General features: G+C 44.8%; 1 protein-coding gene across 7 annotated transcripts in view; it reads left to right on the top strand.

Annotated features, from left to right (window-relative positions):
• LOC124001785 (phosphofurin acidic cluster sorting protein 2-like) overlaps nt 1–13,566 on the top strand; it is a 121,781-nt gene that overhangs the window by 73,835 nt on the left and 34,380 nt on the right. For all 7 annotated transcript variants that reach the window (XM_046308857.1, XM_046308859.1, XM_046308856.1 and 4 more), the window contains 5 exons: nt 3,418–3,491; nt 6,127–6,207; nt 7,448–7,507; nt 9,229–9,380; nt 9,565–9,655. In XM_046308857.1, coding sequence (XP_046164813.1) covers nt 3,418–3,491; nt 6,127–6,207; nt 7,448–7,507; nt 9,229–9,380; nt 9,565–9,655 — 458 coding nt within the window. The remainder of the gene's footprint in view (nt 1–3,417; nt 3,492–6,126; nt 6,208–7,447; nt 7,508–9,228; nt 9,381–9,564; nt 9,656–13,566) is intronic.

Raw genomic sequence — 13,566 nt, 5'->3', positions numbered from 1 at the left:
CAGGTTAATGAGGTATTCAGGTACGCTGTTACACAACATGGCGGTTCTATTGAGGTATGCAGGTACGCTGTTACACATCATGGTGGTTCTACTGAGGTATTCAGGTACGCTGTTACACAACATGGCGGTTCTACTGAGGTATTCAGGTACGCTGTTACACAACATGGTGGTTCTATTGAGGTATTCAGGTACGCTGTTACACAACATGGCGGTTCTACTGAGGTATTCAGGTACGCTGTTACACAACATGGTGGTTCTATTGAGGTATTCAGGTACGCTGTTACACAACATGGTGGTTCTATTGAGGTATTCAGGGACGCTGTTACACAACATGGTGATTCTACTGAGGTATTCAGGTTACTGAGGTATTCAGGTACGCTGTTACACAACATGGTGGTTCTACTGAGGTATTCAGGTTAATGAGGTATTCAGGTACGCTGTTACACAACATGGTGGTTCTATTGAGGTATTCAGGTACGCTGTTACACATCATGGTGGTTCTACTGAGGTATTCAGGTTCGCTGTTACACAACATGGCGGTTCTACTGAGGTATTTAGGTACGCTGTTACACAACATCGCGGTTCTACTGAGGTATTCAGGTACGCTGTTACACAACATGGCGGTTCTACTGAGGTATTCAGGTACGCTGTTACACAACATGGTGGTTCTATTGAGGTATTCAGGTACGCTGTTACACAACATGGTGGTTCTATTGAGGTATTCAGGTACGCTGTTACACAACATGGTGATTCTACTGAGGTATTCAGGTTACTGAGGTATTCAGGTACGCTGTTACACAACATGGTGGTTCTACTGAGGTATTCAGGTTAATGAGGTATTCAGGTACGCTGTTACACAACATGGCGGTTCTATTGAGGTATTCAGGTACGCTGTTACACATCATGGTGGTTCTACTGAGGTATTCAGGTTCGCTGTTACACAACATGGCGGTTCTACTGAGGTATTCAGGTACGCTGTTACACAACATCGCGGTTCTACTGAGGTATTCAGGTACGCTGTTACACAACATGGCGGTTCTACTGAGGTATTTACGCTGTTACACAACATGGTGGTTCTATTGAGGTATTCAGGTACGCTGTTACACAACATGGTGGTTCTATTGAGGTATTCAGGTACGCTGTTACACAACATGGTGATTCTATTGAGGTATTCAGGTACGCTGTTACACAACATGGTGATTCTACTGAGGTATTCAGGTTACTGAGGTATTCAGGTACGCTGTTACACAACATGGTGGTTCTACTGAGGTATTCAGGTTAATGAGGTATTCAGGTACGCTGTTACACAACATGGTGGTTCTATTGAGGTATTCAGGTACGCTGTTACACATCATGGTGGTTCTACTGAGGTATTCAGGTTCGCTGTTACACAACATGGCGGTTCTACTGAGTATTCAGGTACGCTGTTACACAACATGGCGGTTCTACAATTCAGGTGCTGTTACACAACATGGTTCTACTGAGGTATTCAGGTACGCTGTTACACAACATGGCGGTTCTACTGAGGTATTCAGGTTACTGAGGTATTCAGGTACGCTGTTACACAACATGGTGATTCTATTGAGGTATTCAGGTACGCTGTTACACAACATGGTGGTTCTATTGAGGTATTCAGGTACGCTGTTACACAACATGGTGATTCTACTGAGTTAGTCAGGTTACTGAGGTATTCAGGTACGCTGTTACACAACATGGTGGTTCTACTGAGGTATTCAGGTTAATGAGGTATTCAGGTACGCTGTTACACAACATGGTGGTTCTATTGAGGTATTCAGGTACGCTGTTACACATCATGGTGGTTCTACTGAGGTATTCAGGTTCGCTGTTACACAACATGGCGGTTCTACTGAGGTATTCAGGTACGCTGTTACACAACATGGCGGTTCTACTGAGGTATTCAGGTACGCTGTTACACAACATCGCGGTTCTACTGAGGTATTCAGGTACGCTGTTACACAACATGGCGGTTCTACTGAGGTATTCAGGTTACTGAGGTATTCAGGTACGCTGTTACACAACATGGTGGTTCTATTGAGGTATTCAGGTACGCTGTTACACAACATGGTGGTTCTATTGAGGTATTCAGGTACGCTGTTACACAACATGGTAGTTCTACTGAGGTATTCAGGTACGCTGTTACACAACATGGTGGTTCTACTGAGGTATTCAGGTATGCTGTTACACAACATGGCGGTTCTACTGAGGTATTCAGGTACGCTGTTACACAACATGGCGGTTCTACTGAGGTATTCAGGTACGCTGTTACACAACATGGCGGTTCTACTGAGGTATTCAGGTTACTGAGGTATTCAGGTACGCTGTTACACAACATGGTGGTTCTATTGAGGTATTCAGGTACGCTGTTACACAACATGGTGGTTCTATTGAGGTATTCAGGTACGCTGTTACACAACATGGTAGTTCTACTGAGGTATTCAGGTACGCTGTTACACAACATCGCGGTTCTACTGAGGTATTCAGGTTACTGAGGTATTCAGGTACGCTGTTACACAACATGGTGGTTCTATTGAGGTATTCAGGTACGCTGTTACACAACATGGTGGTTCTATTGAGGTATTCAGGTACGCTGTTACACAACATGGTAGTTCTACTGAGGTATTCAGGTACGCTGTTACACAACATGGCGGTTCTACTGAGGTATTCAGGTTACTGAGGTATTCAGGTACGCTGTTACACAACATGGCAGTTCTACTGTGACCCAATACGGTGCTTCTACCCGGGCATGGTACTGAGGTGGGCAGCTGTGACCCAATACGGTGCTTCTACCCGGGCATGGTACTGAGGTAGGCAGCACTGACCCAATACGGTGCTTCTACCCGGGCATGGTACTGAGGTGGGCAGCACTGACCTAATACGGTGCTTCTACTGAGGTAGGCTGTGACACAGTACAGCTCTCTGCTCTAGTTTGGGTTAACAGTCATGTAACACATCATGGTCCCATTCCATCAGAATCAGCCTTTCTGGCAGCACTGGACAGAGCACTGAGCAGAGCACTGGGCAGAGGCTCGTAGTTAATCTTGTAAGGTACATTTTCTCTGCATAAAGCGCCTGCTTTACCAATTACATGAAATTGTATCAAAGAGCTCTTTACCAAAGTGCCATGTAGTATTCTGAACTGCATTACTGCCTTGTGAAATCTGAAGACCACAATACATTTAAAAAATGGATGAATGATTTAACAACCCTGGCAGCCTGTGACGTGATATTCTCCAGTTTGCTTCAGCAGGATTAGGTTAATGTGTGTGTGTGTGTGTGTGTGTGTGTGTGTGTGTGTGTGTGTGTGTGTGTGTGTGTGTGTGTGTGTGTGTGTGTGTGTGTGTGTGTGTGTGTGTGTGTGTGTGTGTGTGTGTGTGTGTGTGTGTGTGTGTGTTCTAGATACCTATTCAGAGGAGGAGTATGAGAGTTTCTCTTCAGAGCAGGAGGCCAGCGACGATGCTGCTCAGGGTCAGGTCAGTACAAATACAGTCCAATTCATTATCCTCGCTGGGGCCGAACACATCAAGGGGGGTGTATTCATTAGTTTTGCAACGTAACAAAACGTTTAGCGATGGAAAAACCCTTTTTGCAACAAAACAAGTTTCTATTAGACAAATTCAGGTAGGTCTTCCACATTTCATTATTTTGGTTTCTGTTTGGTTCTGTTTGGTTCTGTTTGGTTCTGTTTGGTTCTGTTTGTTGGCTTCTGTTTGGTTCTGTTGCCTTCTGTTTGGTTCTGTTGGCTTCTGTTTGGTTCTGTTGGCTTCTGTTTGGTTCTGTTTGTTGGCTTCTGTTTGGTTCTGTTGGCTTCTGTTTGGTTCTGTTTGTTGGCTTCTGTTTGGTTCTGTTTGTTGCCTTCTGTTTGGTTCTGTTGGCTTCTGTTTGGTTCTGTTGGCTTCTGTTTGGTTCTGTTGGCTTCTGTTTGGTTCTGTTGGCTTCTGTTTGGTTCTGTTTGTTGGCTTCTGTTTGGTTCTGTTGGCTTCTGTTTGGTTCTGTTGGCTTCTGTTTGGTTCTGTTGGCTTCTGTTTGGTTCTGTTGGCTTCTGTTTGGTTCTGTTGGCTTCTGTTTGGTTCTGTTGGCTTCTGTTTGGTTCTGTTGGCTTCTGTTTGGTTCTGTTTGTTGGCTTCTGTTTGGTTCTGTTGGCTTCTGTTTGGTTCTGTTTGTTGGCTTCTGTTTGGCTTTGTTGGCTTCTGTTTGGTTCTGTTTGTGGGCTTTTGTTGACTTCCTAGTGAATACACCCCTGAAATGACACAAATATTAATTTTCACAAACTGCTGCCTCAGTTTGTATGATGGCAATTTGCATATACTTCAGAATGGTATGAAGAGTGATCAGATGAATTGCAATTATTTGCAAAGTCCCTCTTTGCCATGCAAATGAACTGAATCCCCCCCAAAATATTTCCACTGTATTTCAGCCCTGCCACAAAAGAACCAGCTGACATCATGTCAGTGACTCTCTCCTTAACACAGGTGTGAGTGTTGATGAGGACAAGGCTGGAGAGCACTCAGTCATGCTGATTGAGTTCGAATAACAGACTGGAAGCTTCAAAAGGAGGGTGGTGCTTGGAATCATTGTTCTTCCTCTGTCAACCATGGTTACCTGCAAGGAAACACATGCCATCATCATTGCTTTGCACAAAAAGGGCTTCACAGGCAAGGATATTGCTGCCAGTAAGATTGCACCTAAATCAACCATTTATCGGATCATCAAGAACTTCAAGGAGAGCGGTTCAAATTGTTCGCTGCTCTGGCCCCCCAATGGTGGAACAAACTCTCTCACGACGCCAGGACAGCGGAGTCAATCACCACCTTCCGGAGACACCTGCAACCCCACCTCTTTAAGGAATACCTAGGATAGGATAAAGTAATCCTTCTCACCCCCCCACCCCTTAAAAGATTTAGATGCACTATTGTAAAGTGGCTGTTCCACTGGATGTCATAAGGTGAATGCACCAATTTGTAAGTCGCTCTGGATAGCGTCTGCTAAATGACTTAAATGTAAATGTAAATGTAAATTGTTGTGAAGAAGGTTTCAGGGCGCCCAAGAAAGTCCAGCAAGCGCCAGGACCGTCTCCTAAAGTTGATTCAGCTGCAGGATCGGGGCACCACCAGCACAGAGCTTGTTCAGGAATGGCAGCAGGCAGGTGTGAGTGCATCTGCACGCATAGTGAGGCAAAGACTTTTGGAGGATGGCCTGGTGTCAACAAGGGCAGCAAAGAAGCCACTTCTCTCCAGGAAAAACATCAGGGACAGACTGATATTCTGCAAAAGCTACAGGGATTGGACTGCTGAGGACTGGGGTAAAGTCGTTTTCTCTGAATCCCCTTTCCGATTGTTTGGGGCATCCGGAAAAAAGCTTATTCGGAGAAGACGAGGTGAGCGCTACCATCAGTCCTGTGTCATGCCAACAGTAAAGCATCCTGAGACTATTCAGGTGTGGGGTTGCTTCTCAGCCAAGGGAGTGGGCTCACTCACAATTGTGTCTAAGAACACAGCCATGAATAAAGAATGGTACCAACACATCCTCAGAGAGCAACATCTCCCAACCATCCAGGAACAGTTTGGTGATGAACAATGCCTTTTCCAGCATGATGGAGCACCTTGCCATGAGGCAAAAGTGATAACTAAGTGGCTTGGGGAACAAAACATTGATATTTTGGGTCCATGGCCAGGAAACTCCCAGACCTTAATCCCTTTGAGAAGAGGTGGATGGACAAACAAAAACTCACAAATTCTGACAAACTCCAAGCATTAATTATGCAAGAATGGGCTGCCATCAGTCAGGATGTGGCCCAGAAGTTAATTGACAGCATGCCAGGGCGGATTGCAGAGGTCTTGAAAAAGAAGGGTCAACACTGCAAATATTGACTGCATCATCTTCATGTAATTGTCAATAAAAGCCTTTGACACTTATGAAATACTTGTTACTATGGAATACTGAAGTATAATTACATCTGACAAAAAATATCTAAAGACACTGAAGCAGCAAACTTTGGAAATTAATATTTGCGTCATTCTCAAAACTTTTTGGCCACGACTGTATGTGTTTGACAACCTGCCCTGGCTGTGTTTTAACCCAGTATACTGTTTACATGTTTATCCCCAGGACCTTGAGGATGATGAGTATGATGTGAGGAAACCAAAGAAGCACAGGAGGTCTATCGTGAGGACTGCCTCAATTACCAGGGTAAGAAATGGTAGCAAAGTCATCCAGACATATTTTTTTGTGTTGCATTCTCATCAAGCTTAGGTTTATGAATAAGCCTTATCTTCATTTTTATTGGAAATAAGATTAGATACAATGTTTTAGTTTGAGATTTGTTTCCTGCCAAAAAACAAGAAGCGTTCGGTGGTAATTCACAATTCTAAACTGGATTAAATCATTTTATTTCCCTCATCTACACACAATACCCCAGAATGACATCACAATACCCCAGAATGACATCACAATACCCCAGAATGACATCACAATACCCCAGAATGACATCAGAATACCCCAGAATGACATCACAATACCCCAGAATGACGTCACAATACCCCAGAATGACATCACAATACCCCAGAATGACATCACAATACCCCAGAATGACATCACAATACCCCAGAATGACATCACAATATCCCAGAATGACATCACAATACCCCAGAATGACATCACAATACCCCAGAATGACATTACCCCAGAATGACATCACAATACCCCAGAATGACATCACAATACCCCAGAATGACATTACCCCAGAATGACATCACAATACCCCAGAATGACATCACAATACCCCAGAATGACATCACAATACCCCAGAATGACATCACAATACCCCAGTGAGTTTCTTTGTTTGGTTGTTGTTTTTTTCTGCCTAAGATGCTCCCTGCTGGTCAAACGGCAGCGTTGCCATGGTTTTTATTTCACCTTTATTTAACATGGTCCCACTTCCTTCAGGGGTTTATACAGACATATTTCTGTATTTTATACAGACATATACAGACATATTTCTGCCCATTGCCTGGTTGTGAATCATTGTACCATCTATTCCGCTGTGAAAATGTATTTGCAATATCCCCAAAAATGTCATATTTTCAGCTGTTTGAAAGCTGTTAAAATTTTTAAATAAAAATAAAATAACTTAAGGACAGGACACATAGAAATAGAGCACATGCCTTCTCAGACATCCTTTCAATGAGAATGACAGATCTATAACTCACATTTCTATGTTAATTTAGTTCGGTTCGCCCACCCCCAAAAAAAGGCGACATATTTGTTGTTGGAAAATCCTTTAGAGGCAACTGATTACTCTCCCGGTTGTTGTTAGCCTGGGTACCAGTCTGTGTGTGTGCTGTTATTCCACGTGTAAACAGACCCAGGCTAGGTCTTTGTGATGGGTCTGTCTGTTTTGATGAGTAGTTGTTTCTGTGTCCTCTTTTAGCAGCAGAACTTTAAACAGAGACTGGTGGCCCTGATCAAGAGGTTCCGAGTCTCAGACGAGGTAATAACCTGTCTAGCTGTTGTACTAACCAGGGTTGGGGTCAATGAGGTAATAACCTGTCTAGCTGTTGTACTAACCTGGGTTGGGGTCAATGAGGTAACAACCTGTCCAGCTGTTGTACTAACCAGGGTTGGGGTCAATGAGGTAACAACCTGTCTAGCTGTTGTACTAACCAGGGTTGGGGTCAATGAGGTAACAACCTGTCTAGCTGTTGTACTAACCAGGGTTGGGGTCAATGAGGTAACAACCTGTCCAGCTGTTGTACTAACCTGGGTTGGGGTCAATGAGGTAACAACCTGTCTAGCTGTTGTACTAACCAGGGTTGGGGTCAATGAGGTAACAACCTGTCCAGCTGTTGTACTAACCTGGGTTGGGGTCAATGAGGTAACAACCTGTCTAGCTGTTGTACTAACCAGGGTTGGGGTCAATGAGGTAACAACCTGTCTAGCTGTTGTACTAACCAAGGTTGGGGTCAATTCCATTTATTTTCCAGTCAATTCAGAAATTAAACCCAATTCTAAAGGTTCCTCATTGAAAAGCATTGAAGAGAATTGGAATTTCAGTATACTTCCTTAATTGACTGGAATTTACCCCATCCCTGATACTGTTTTAAACGAGGTAACCCAACCCTGATACTGTTTTAAACGAGGTATCCCTGATACTGTGTTAAATGAGGTAACTCAGCCCTGATACTGTTTTAAACGAGGTATCCCTGATACTGTTTTAAACGAGGTAACTCAGCCCTGATACTGTTTTAAACGAGGTAACCCAGCCCTGATACTGTTTTAAATGACGTAACCCAACCCCGATACTGTTTTAAATGAGGTAACCCTGATACTGTTTTAAATGAGGTAACCCAACCCTGATACTGTTTTAAATGAGGTAACCCAACCCTGATACTGTTTTAAACGAGGTAACCCAACCCTGATACTGTTTTAAATGAGGTAACCCAACCCTGATACTGTTTTAAATGAGGTAACCCAGCCCTGATACTGTTTTAAATGAGGTAACCCAACCCTGATACTGTTTTAAATGAGGTAACCCAGCCCTGATACTGTTTTAAATGAGGTAACCCAACCCTGATACTGTTTTAAACGAGGTAACCCAACCCTGATACTGTTTTAAATGAGGTAACCCAACCCTGATACTGTTTTAAATGAGGTAACCCAGCCCTGATACTGTTTTAAACGAGGTAACCCAACCCTGATACTGTTTTAAACGAGGTAACCCAACCCTGATACTGTTTTAAATGAGGTAACCCAGCCCTGATACTGTTTTAAACGAGGTAACCCAACCCTGATACTGTTTTAAACGAGGTAACCCAACCCTGATACTGTTTTAAATGAGGTAACCCAGCCCTGATACTGTTTTAAACGAGGTAACCCAACCCTGATACTGTTTTAAACGAGGTAACCCAACCCTGATACTGTTTTAAATGAGGTAACCCAACCCTGATACTGTTTTAAACGAGGTAACCCAACCCTGATACTGTTTTAAACTTAGTAACATGAAGAATTTCTAGGTGTCATATCACTTACTTCAAACTGATATGGTCCTTTTCATTAATTTTCTCAGTAGATTTATGCAACTATAAAAAAATCTGTTTTCTTTCTTTCTTTCTTCTTGTCTCTGTGTCTTTCTGTCTTTTTGCGTTTTCTGTGTGTGTGTGTGCGTGTGTGTGTGCGTGTGTGTGTGTCTCTGCGTCTATCTGAATGTTCCAGGTGTTGGACTCGGAGCAGGACCCGGCAGAACCCCCTCCAGAGGTAGAGGAGGATCTGGACCTTGAGAGTCTGGACCTAGAGAACCCCAGTGACAGTGGACCGGAACTAGACGATGACGACAGTGTCCTCAGCACCCCGAAACCTAAACTCAAGTGAGTGGGAGGAGAGCTATCAGTGTGTGTTTTTATGTGCCTTTCGTCTTGTGTATTAAAGTGATTTTAGCCCAGAGATATGGCGGTAGACTCCCGTAACACCATAGCAGTCTACACTACAGACATATTTCAGGGCAATGAGGGACCCCAGTGACTCTTTTCAAATGTGCTTTCTCTTTCACAGGCCATATTTTGAGGGTCTCTCCCTCTCCAGTTCTCAGACAGATATGGGCAGCATCCACAGCAGCCGGAGTCACCGAGAGCCACCAAGTCCGGTGAGAACCACTGACATTCACTATGGATGAGACTGTCATCCTACCAGGACCATAATATACCCTGGCTGAGACTGTCATCCTACCAGCCCAGGACCATAATATACCCTGGCTGAGACTGTCATCCTACCAGGACCATAATATACCCTGGCTGAGACTGTCATCCTACCAGCCCAGGACCATAATATACCCTGGCTGAGACTGTCATCCTACCAGGACCATAATATACCCTGGCTGAGACTGTCATCCTACCAGGACTATAATATACCCTGGCTGAGACTGTCATCCTACCAGGACTATAATATACCCTGGCTGAGACTGTCATCCTACCAGGACTATAATATACCCTGGCTGAGACTGTCATCCTACCAGGACTATAATATACCCTGGCTGAGACTGTCATCCTACCAGGACCATAATATACCCTGGCTGAGACTGTCATCCTCCCAGCCCAGGACCATAATATACCCTGGCTGAGACTGTCATCCTCCCAGCCCAGGACTATAATATACCCTGGCTGAGACTGTCATCCTACCAGGACTATAATATACCCTGGCTGAGACTGTCATCCTCCCAGCCCAGGACCATAATATACCCTGGCTGAGACTGTCATCCTACCAGGACCATAATATACCCTGGCTGAGACTGTCATCCTACCAGGACCATAATATACCCTGTCTGAGACTGTCATCCTCCCAGGACCATAATATACCCTGTCTGAGACTGTCATCCTACCAGGACTATAATATACCCTGGCTGAGACTGTCATCCTACCAGGACCATAATATACCCTGGCTGAGACTGTCATCCTCCCAACCCAGGACCATAATATACCCTGGCTGAGACTGTCATCCTACCAGGACCATAATATACCCTGGCTGAGACTGTCATCCTACCAGGACCATAATATACCCTGGCTGAGACTGTCATCCTCCCAGCCCAGGACCATAATATACCCTGGCTGAGACTGTCATCCTACCAGGACCATAATATACCCTGGCTGAGACTGTCATCCTCCCAGCCCAGGACCATAATATACCCTGGCTGAGACTGTCACCCTCCCAGCCCATGACCATAATATACCCTGTCTGAGACTGTCACCCTCCCAGGACCATAATATACCCTGGCTGAGACTGTCATCCTACCAGGACCATAATATACCCTGTCTGAGACTGTCATCCTACCAGGACTATAATATACCCTGGCTGAGACTGTCATCCTACCAGGACCATAATATACCCTGGCTGAGACTGTCATCCTACCAGGACTATAATATACCCTGGCTGAGACTGTCATCCTCCCAGCCCAGGACCATAATATACCCTGGCTGAGACTGTCATCCTACCAGGACCATAATATACCCTGGCTGAGACTGTCATCCTACCAGGACCATAATATACCCTGGCTGAGACTGTCATCCTACCAGGACCATAATATACCCTGGCTGAGACTGTCATCCTCCCAGCCCAGGACCATAATATACCCTGGCTGAGACTGTCATCCTACCAGGACCATAATATACCCTGTCTGAGACTGTCATCCTACCAGGACCATAATATACCCAGTCTGAGACTGTCATCCTACCAGGACCATAATATACCCTGTCTGAGACTGTCACCCTCCCAGGACCATAATATACCCTGGCTGAGACTGTCATCCTACCAGGACCATAATATACCCTGGCTGAGACTGTCACCCTCCCAGGACCATAATATACCCTGGCTGAGACTGTCATCCTACCAGGACCATAATATACCCTGGCTGAGACTGTCATCCTCCCAGCCCAGGACCATAATATACCCTGGCTGAGACTGTCATCCTACCAGGACCATAATATACCCTGTCTGAGACTGTCATCCTACCAGGACCATAATATACCCTGTCTGAGACTGTCATCCTACCAGGACCATAATATACCCTGGCTGAGACTGTCATCCTACCAGGACCATAATATACCCTGGCTGAGACTGTCATCCTCCCAGCCCATGACCATAATATACCCTGGCTGAGACTGTCACCCTCCCAGGACCATAATATACCCTGTCTGAGACTGTCACCCTCCCAGGACCATAATATACCCTGTCTGAGACTGTCACCCTCCCAGGACCATAATATACCCTGTCTGAGACTGTCATCCTACCAGGACCATAATATACCCTGTCTGAGACTGTCATCCTACCAGGACCATAATATACCCTGTCTGAGACTGTCACCCTACCAGGACCATAATATACCCTGGCTGAGACTGTCACCCTCCCAGGACCATAATATACCCTGGCTGAGACTGTCACCCTCCCAGGACTATAATATACCCTGGCTGAGACTGTCATCCTACCAGGACCATAATTTACCCTGTCTGAGACTGTCATCCTACCAGCCCAGGACCATAATATACCCTGGCTGAGACTGTCATCCTACCAGGCCAGGACCATAATATACCCTGTCTGAGACTGTCATCCTACCAGGACCATAATATACCCTGGCTGAGACTGTCACCCTACCAGGACCATAATATACCCTGGCTGAGACTGTCATCCTACCAGCACCATAATATACCCTGTCTGAGACTGTCATCCTACCAGGACCATAATATACCCTGTCTGAGACTGTCATCCTACCAGGACCATAATATACCCTGTCTGAGACTGTCATCCTACCAGGACCATAATATACCCTGTCTGAGACTGTCATCCTACCAGGACCATAATATACCCTGGCTGAGACTGTCATCCTACCAGGACCATAATTTACCCTGTCTGAGACTGTCATCCTACCAGCCCAGGACCATAATATACCCTGGCTGAGACTGTCATCCTACCAGGCCAGGACCATAATATACCCTGTCTGAGACTGTCACCCTCCCAGGACCATAATATACCCTGGCTGAGACTGTCATCCTACCAGGACCATAATATACCCTGTCTGAGACTGTCACCCTCCCAGGACCATAATATACCCTGTCTGAGACTGTCACCCTCCCAGGACCATAATATACCCTGTCTGAGACTGTCATCCTACCAGGACCATAATATACCCTGTCTGAGACTGTCATCCTACCAGGACCATAATATACCCTGTCTGAGACTGTCATCCTACCAGGACCATAATATACCCTGTCTGAGACTGTCACCCTCCCAGGACCATAATATACCCTGTCTGAGACTGTCACCCTCCCAGGACTATAATATACCCTGGCTGAGACTGTCATCCTACCAGGACTGTAATATACCCTGGCTGAGACTGTCACCCTACCAGGACCATAATATACCCTGTCTGAGACTGTCATCCTACCAGGACCATAATATACCCTGGCTGGGACTGTCACCCTCCCAGGACCATAATATACCCTGGCTGAGACTGTCACCCTCCCAGACCAGGACTATTCTGCCCTTGAGTTGCGTTCCCATGCAAAACTAGACAGATAGCTAACAACTAAGTCTTCAAGAAAACTCCCAAGGCGTGACTTTTCTTGAATGAATATATTGAAAACGTTTATGTTGTGAAACTGCAAAATACAGAAAAGAATATACTTTAGTGTTCAATTCACACCGACATACTACCGACATACTGTAGATGTACATTAAACATTTGAAGTTGCATAAATACAAAGCACGCGCTAAGGTACCATGCATCTGGCATGATGCCAAACCATATAGCTAATTGTTAACCATATGGTAATTGCTCCTTTCATTACTCTAATAATGTATAACCATCTATGTAGAATAACAAAGCATATTACACTAAAAACAGTAACAAAACTACAGTATTGTATATTTTACAATTTGTTTGCATGACGCATGAGCAAAGTAATACAGCTAACGACATACACAAAAGGCATTGCAATTTGTGAGTAAATGCAACCAACATTGATATGTAAGAAACTCTATCAATAACAAGATTATCATCATTAGCTA

This window comes from Oncorhynchus gorbuscha, linkage group LG17 (assembly GCF_021184085.1).
Source record: "Oncorhynchus gorbuscha isolate QuinsamMale2020 ecotype Even-year linkage group LG17, OgorEven_v1.0, whole genome shotgun sequence".
Taxonomy (NCBI): domain Eukaryota; kingdom Metazoa; phylum Chordata; class Actinopteri; order Salmoniformes; family Salmonidae; genus Oncorhynchus; species Oncorhynchus gorbuscha.
The sequence above is the reverse complement of the archived record's forward strand: the minus strand, read 5'-3'. Positions and strand labels throughout refer to the sequence as shown.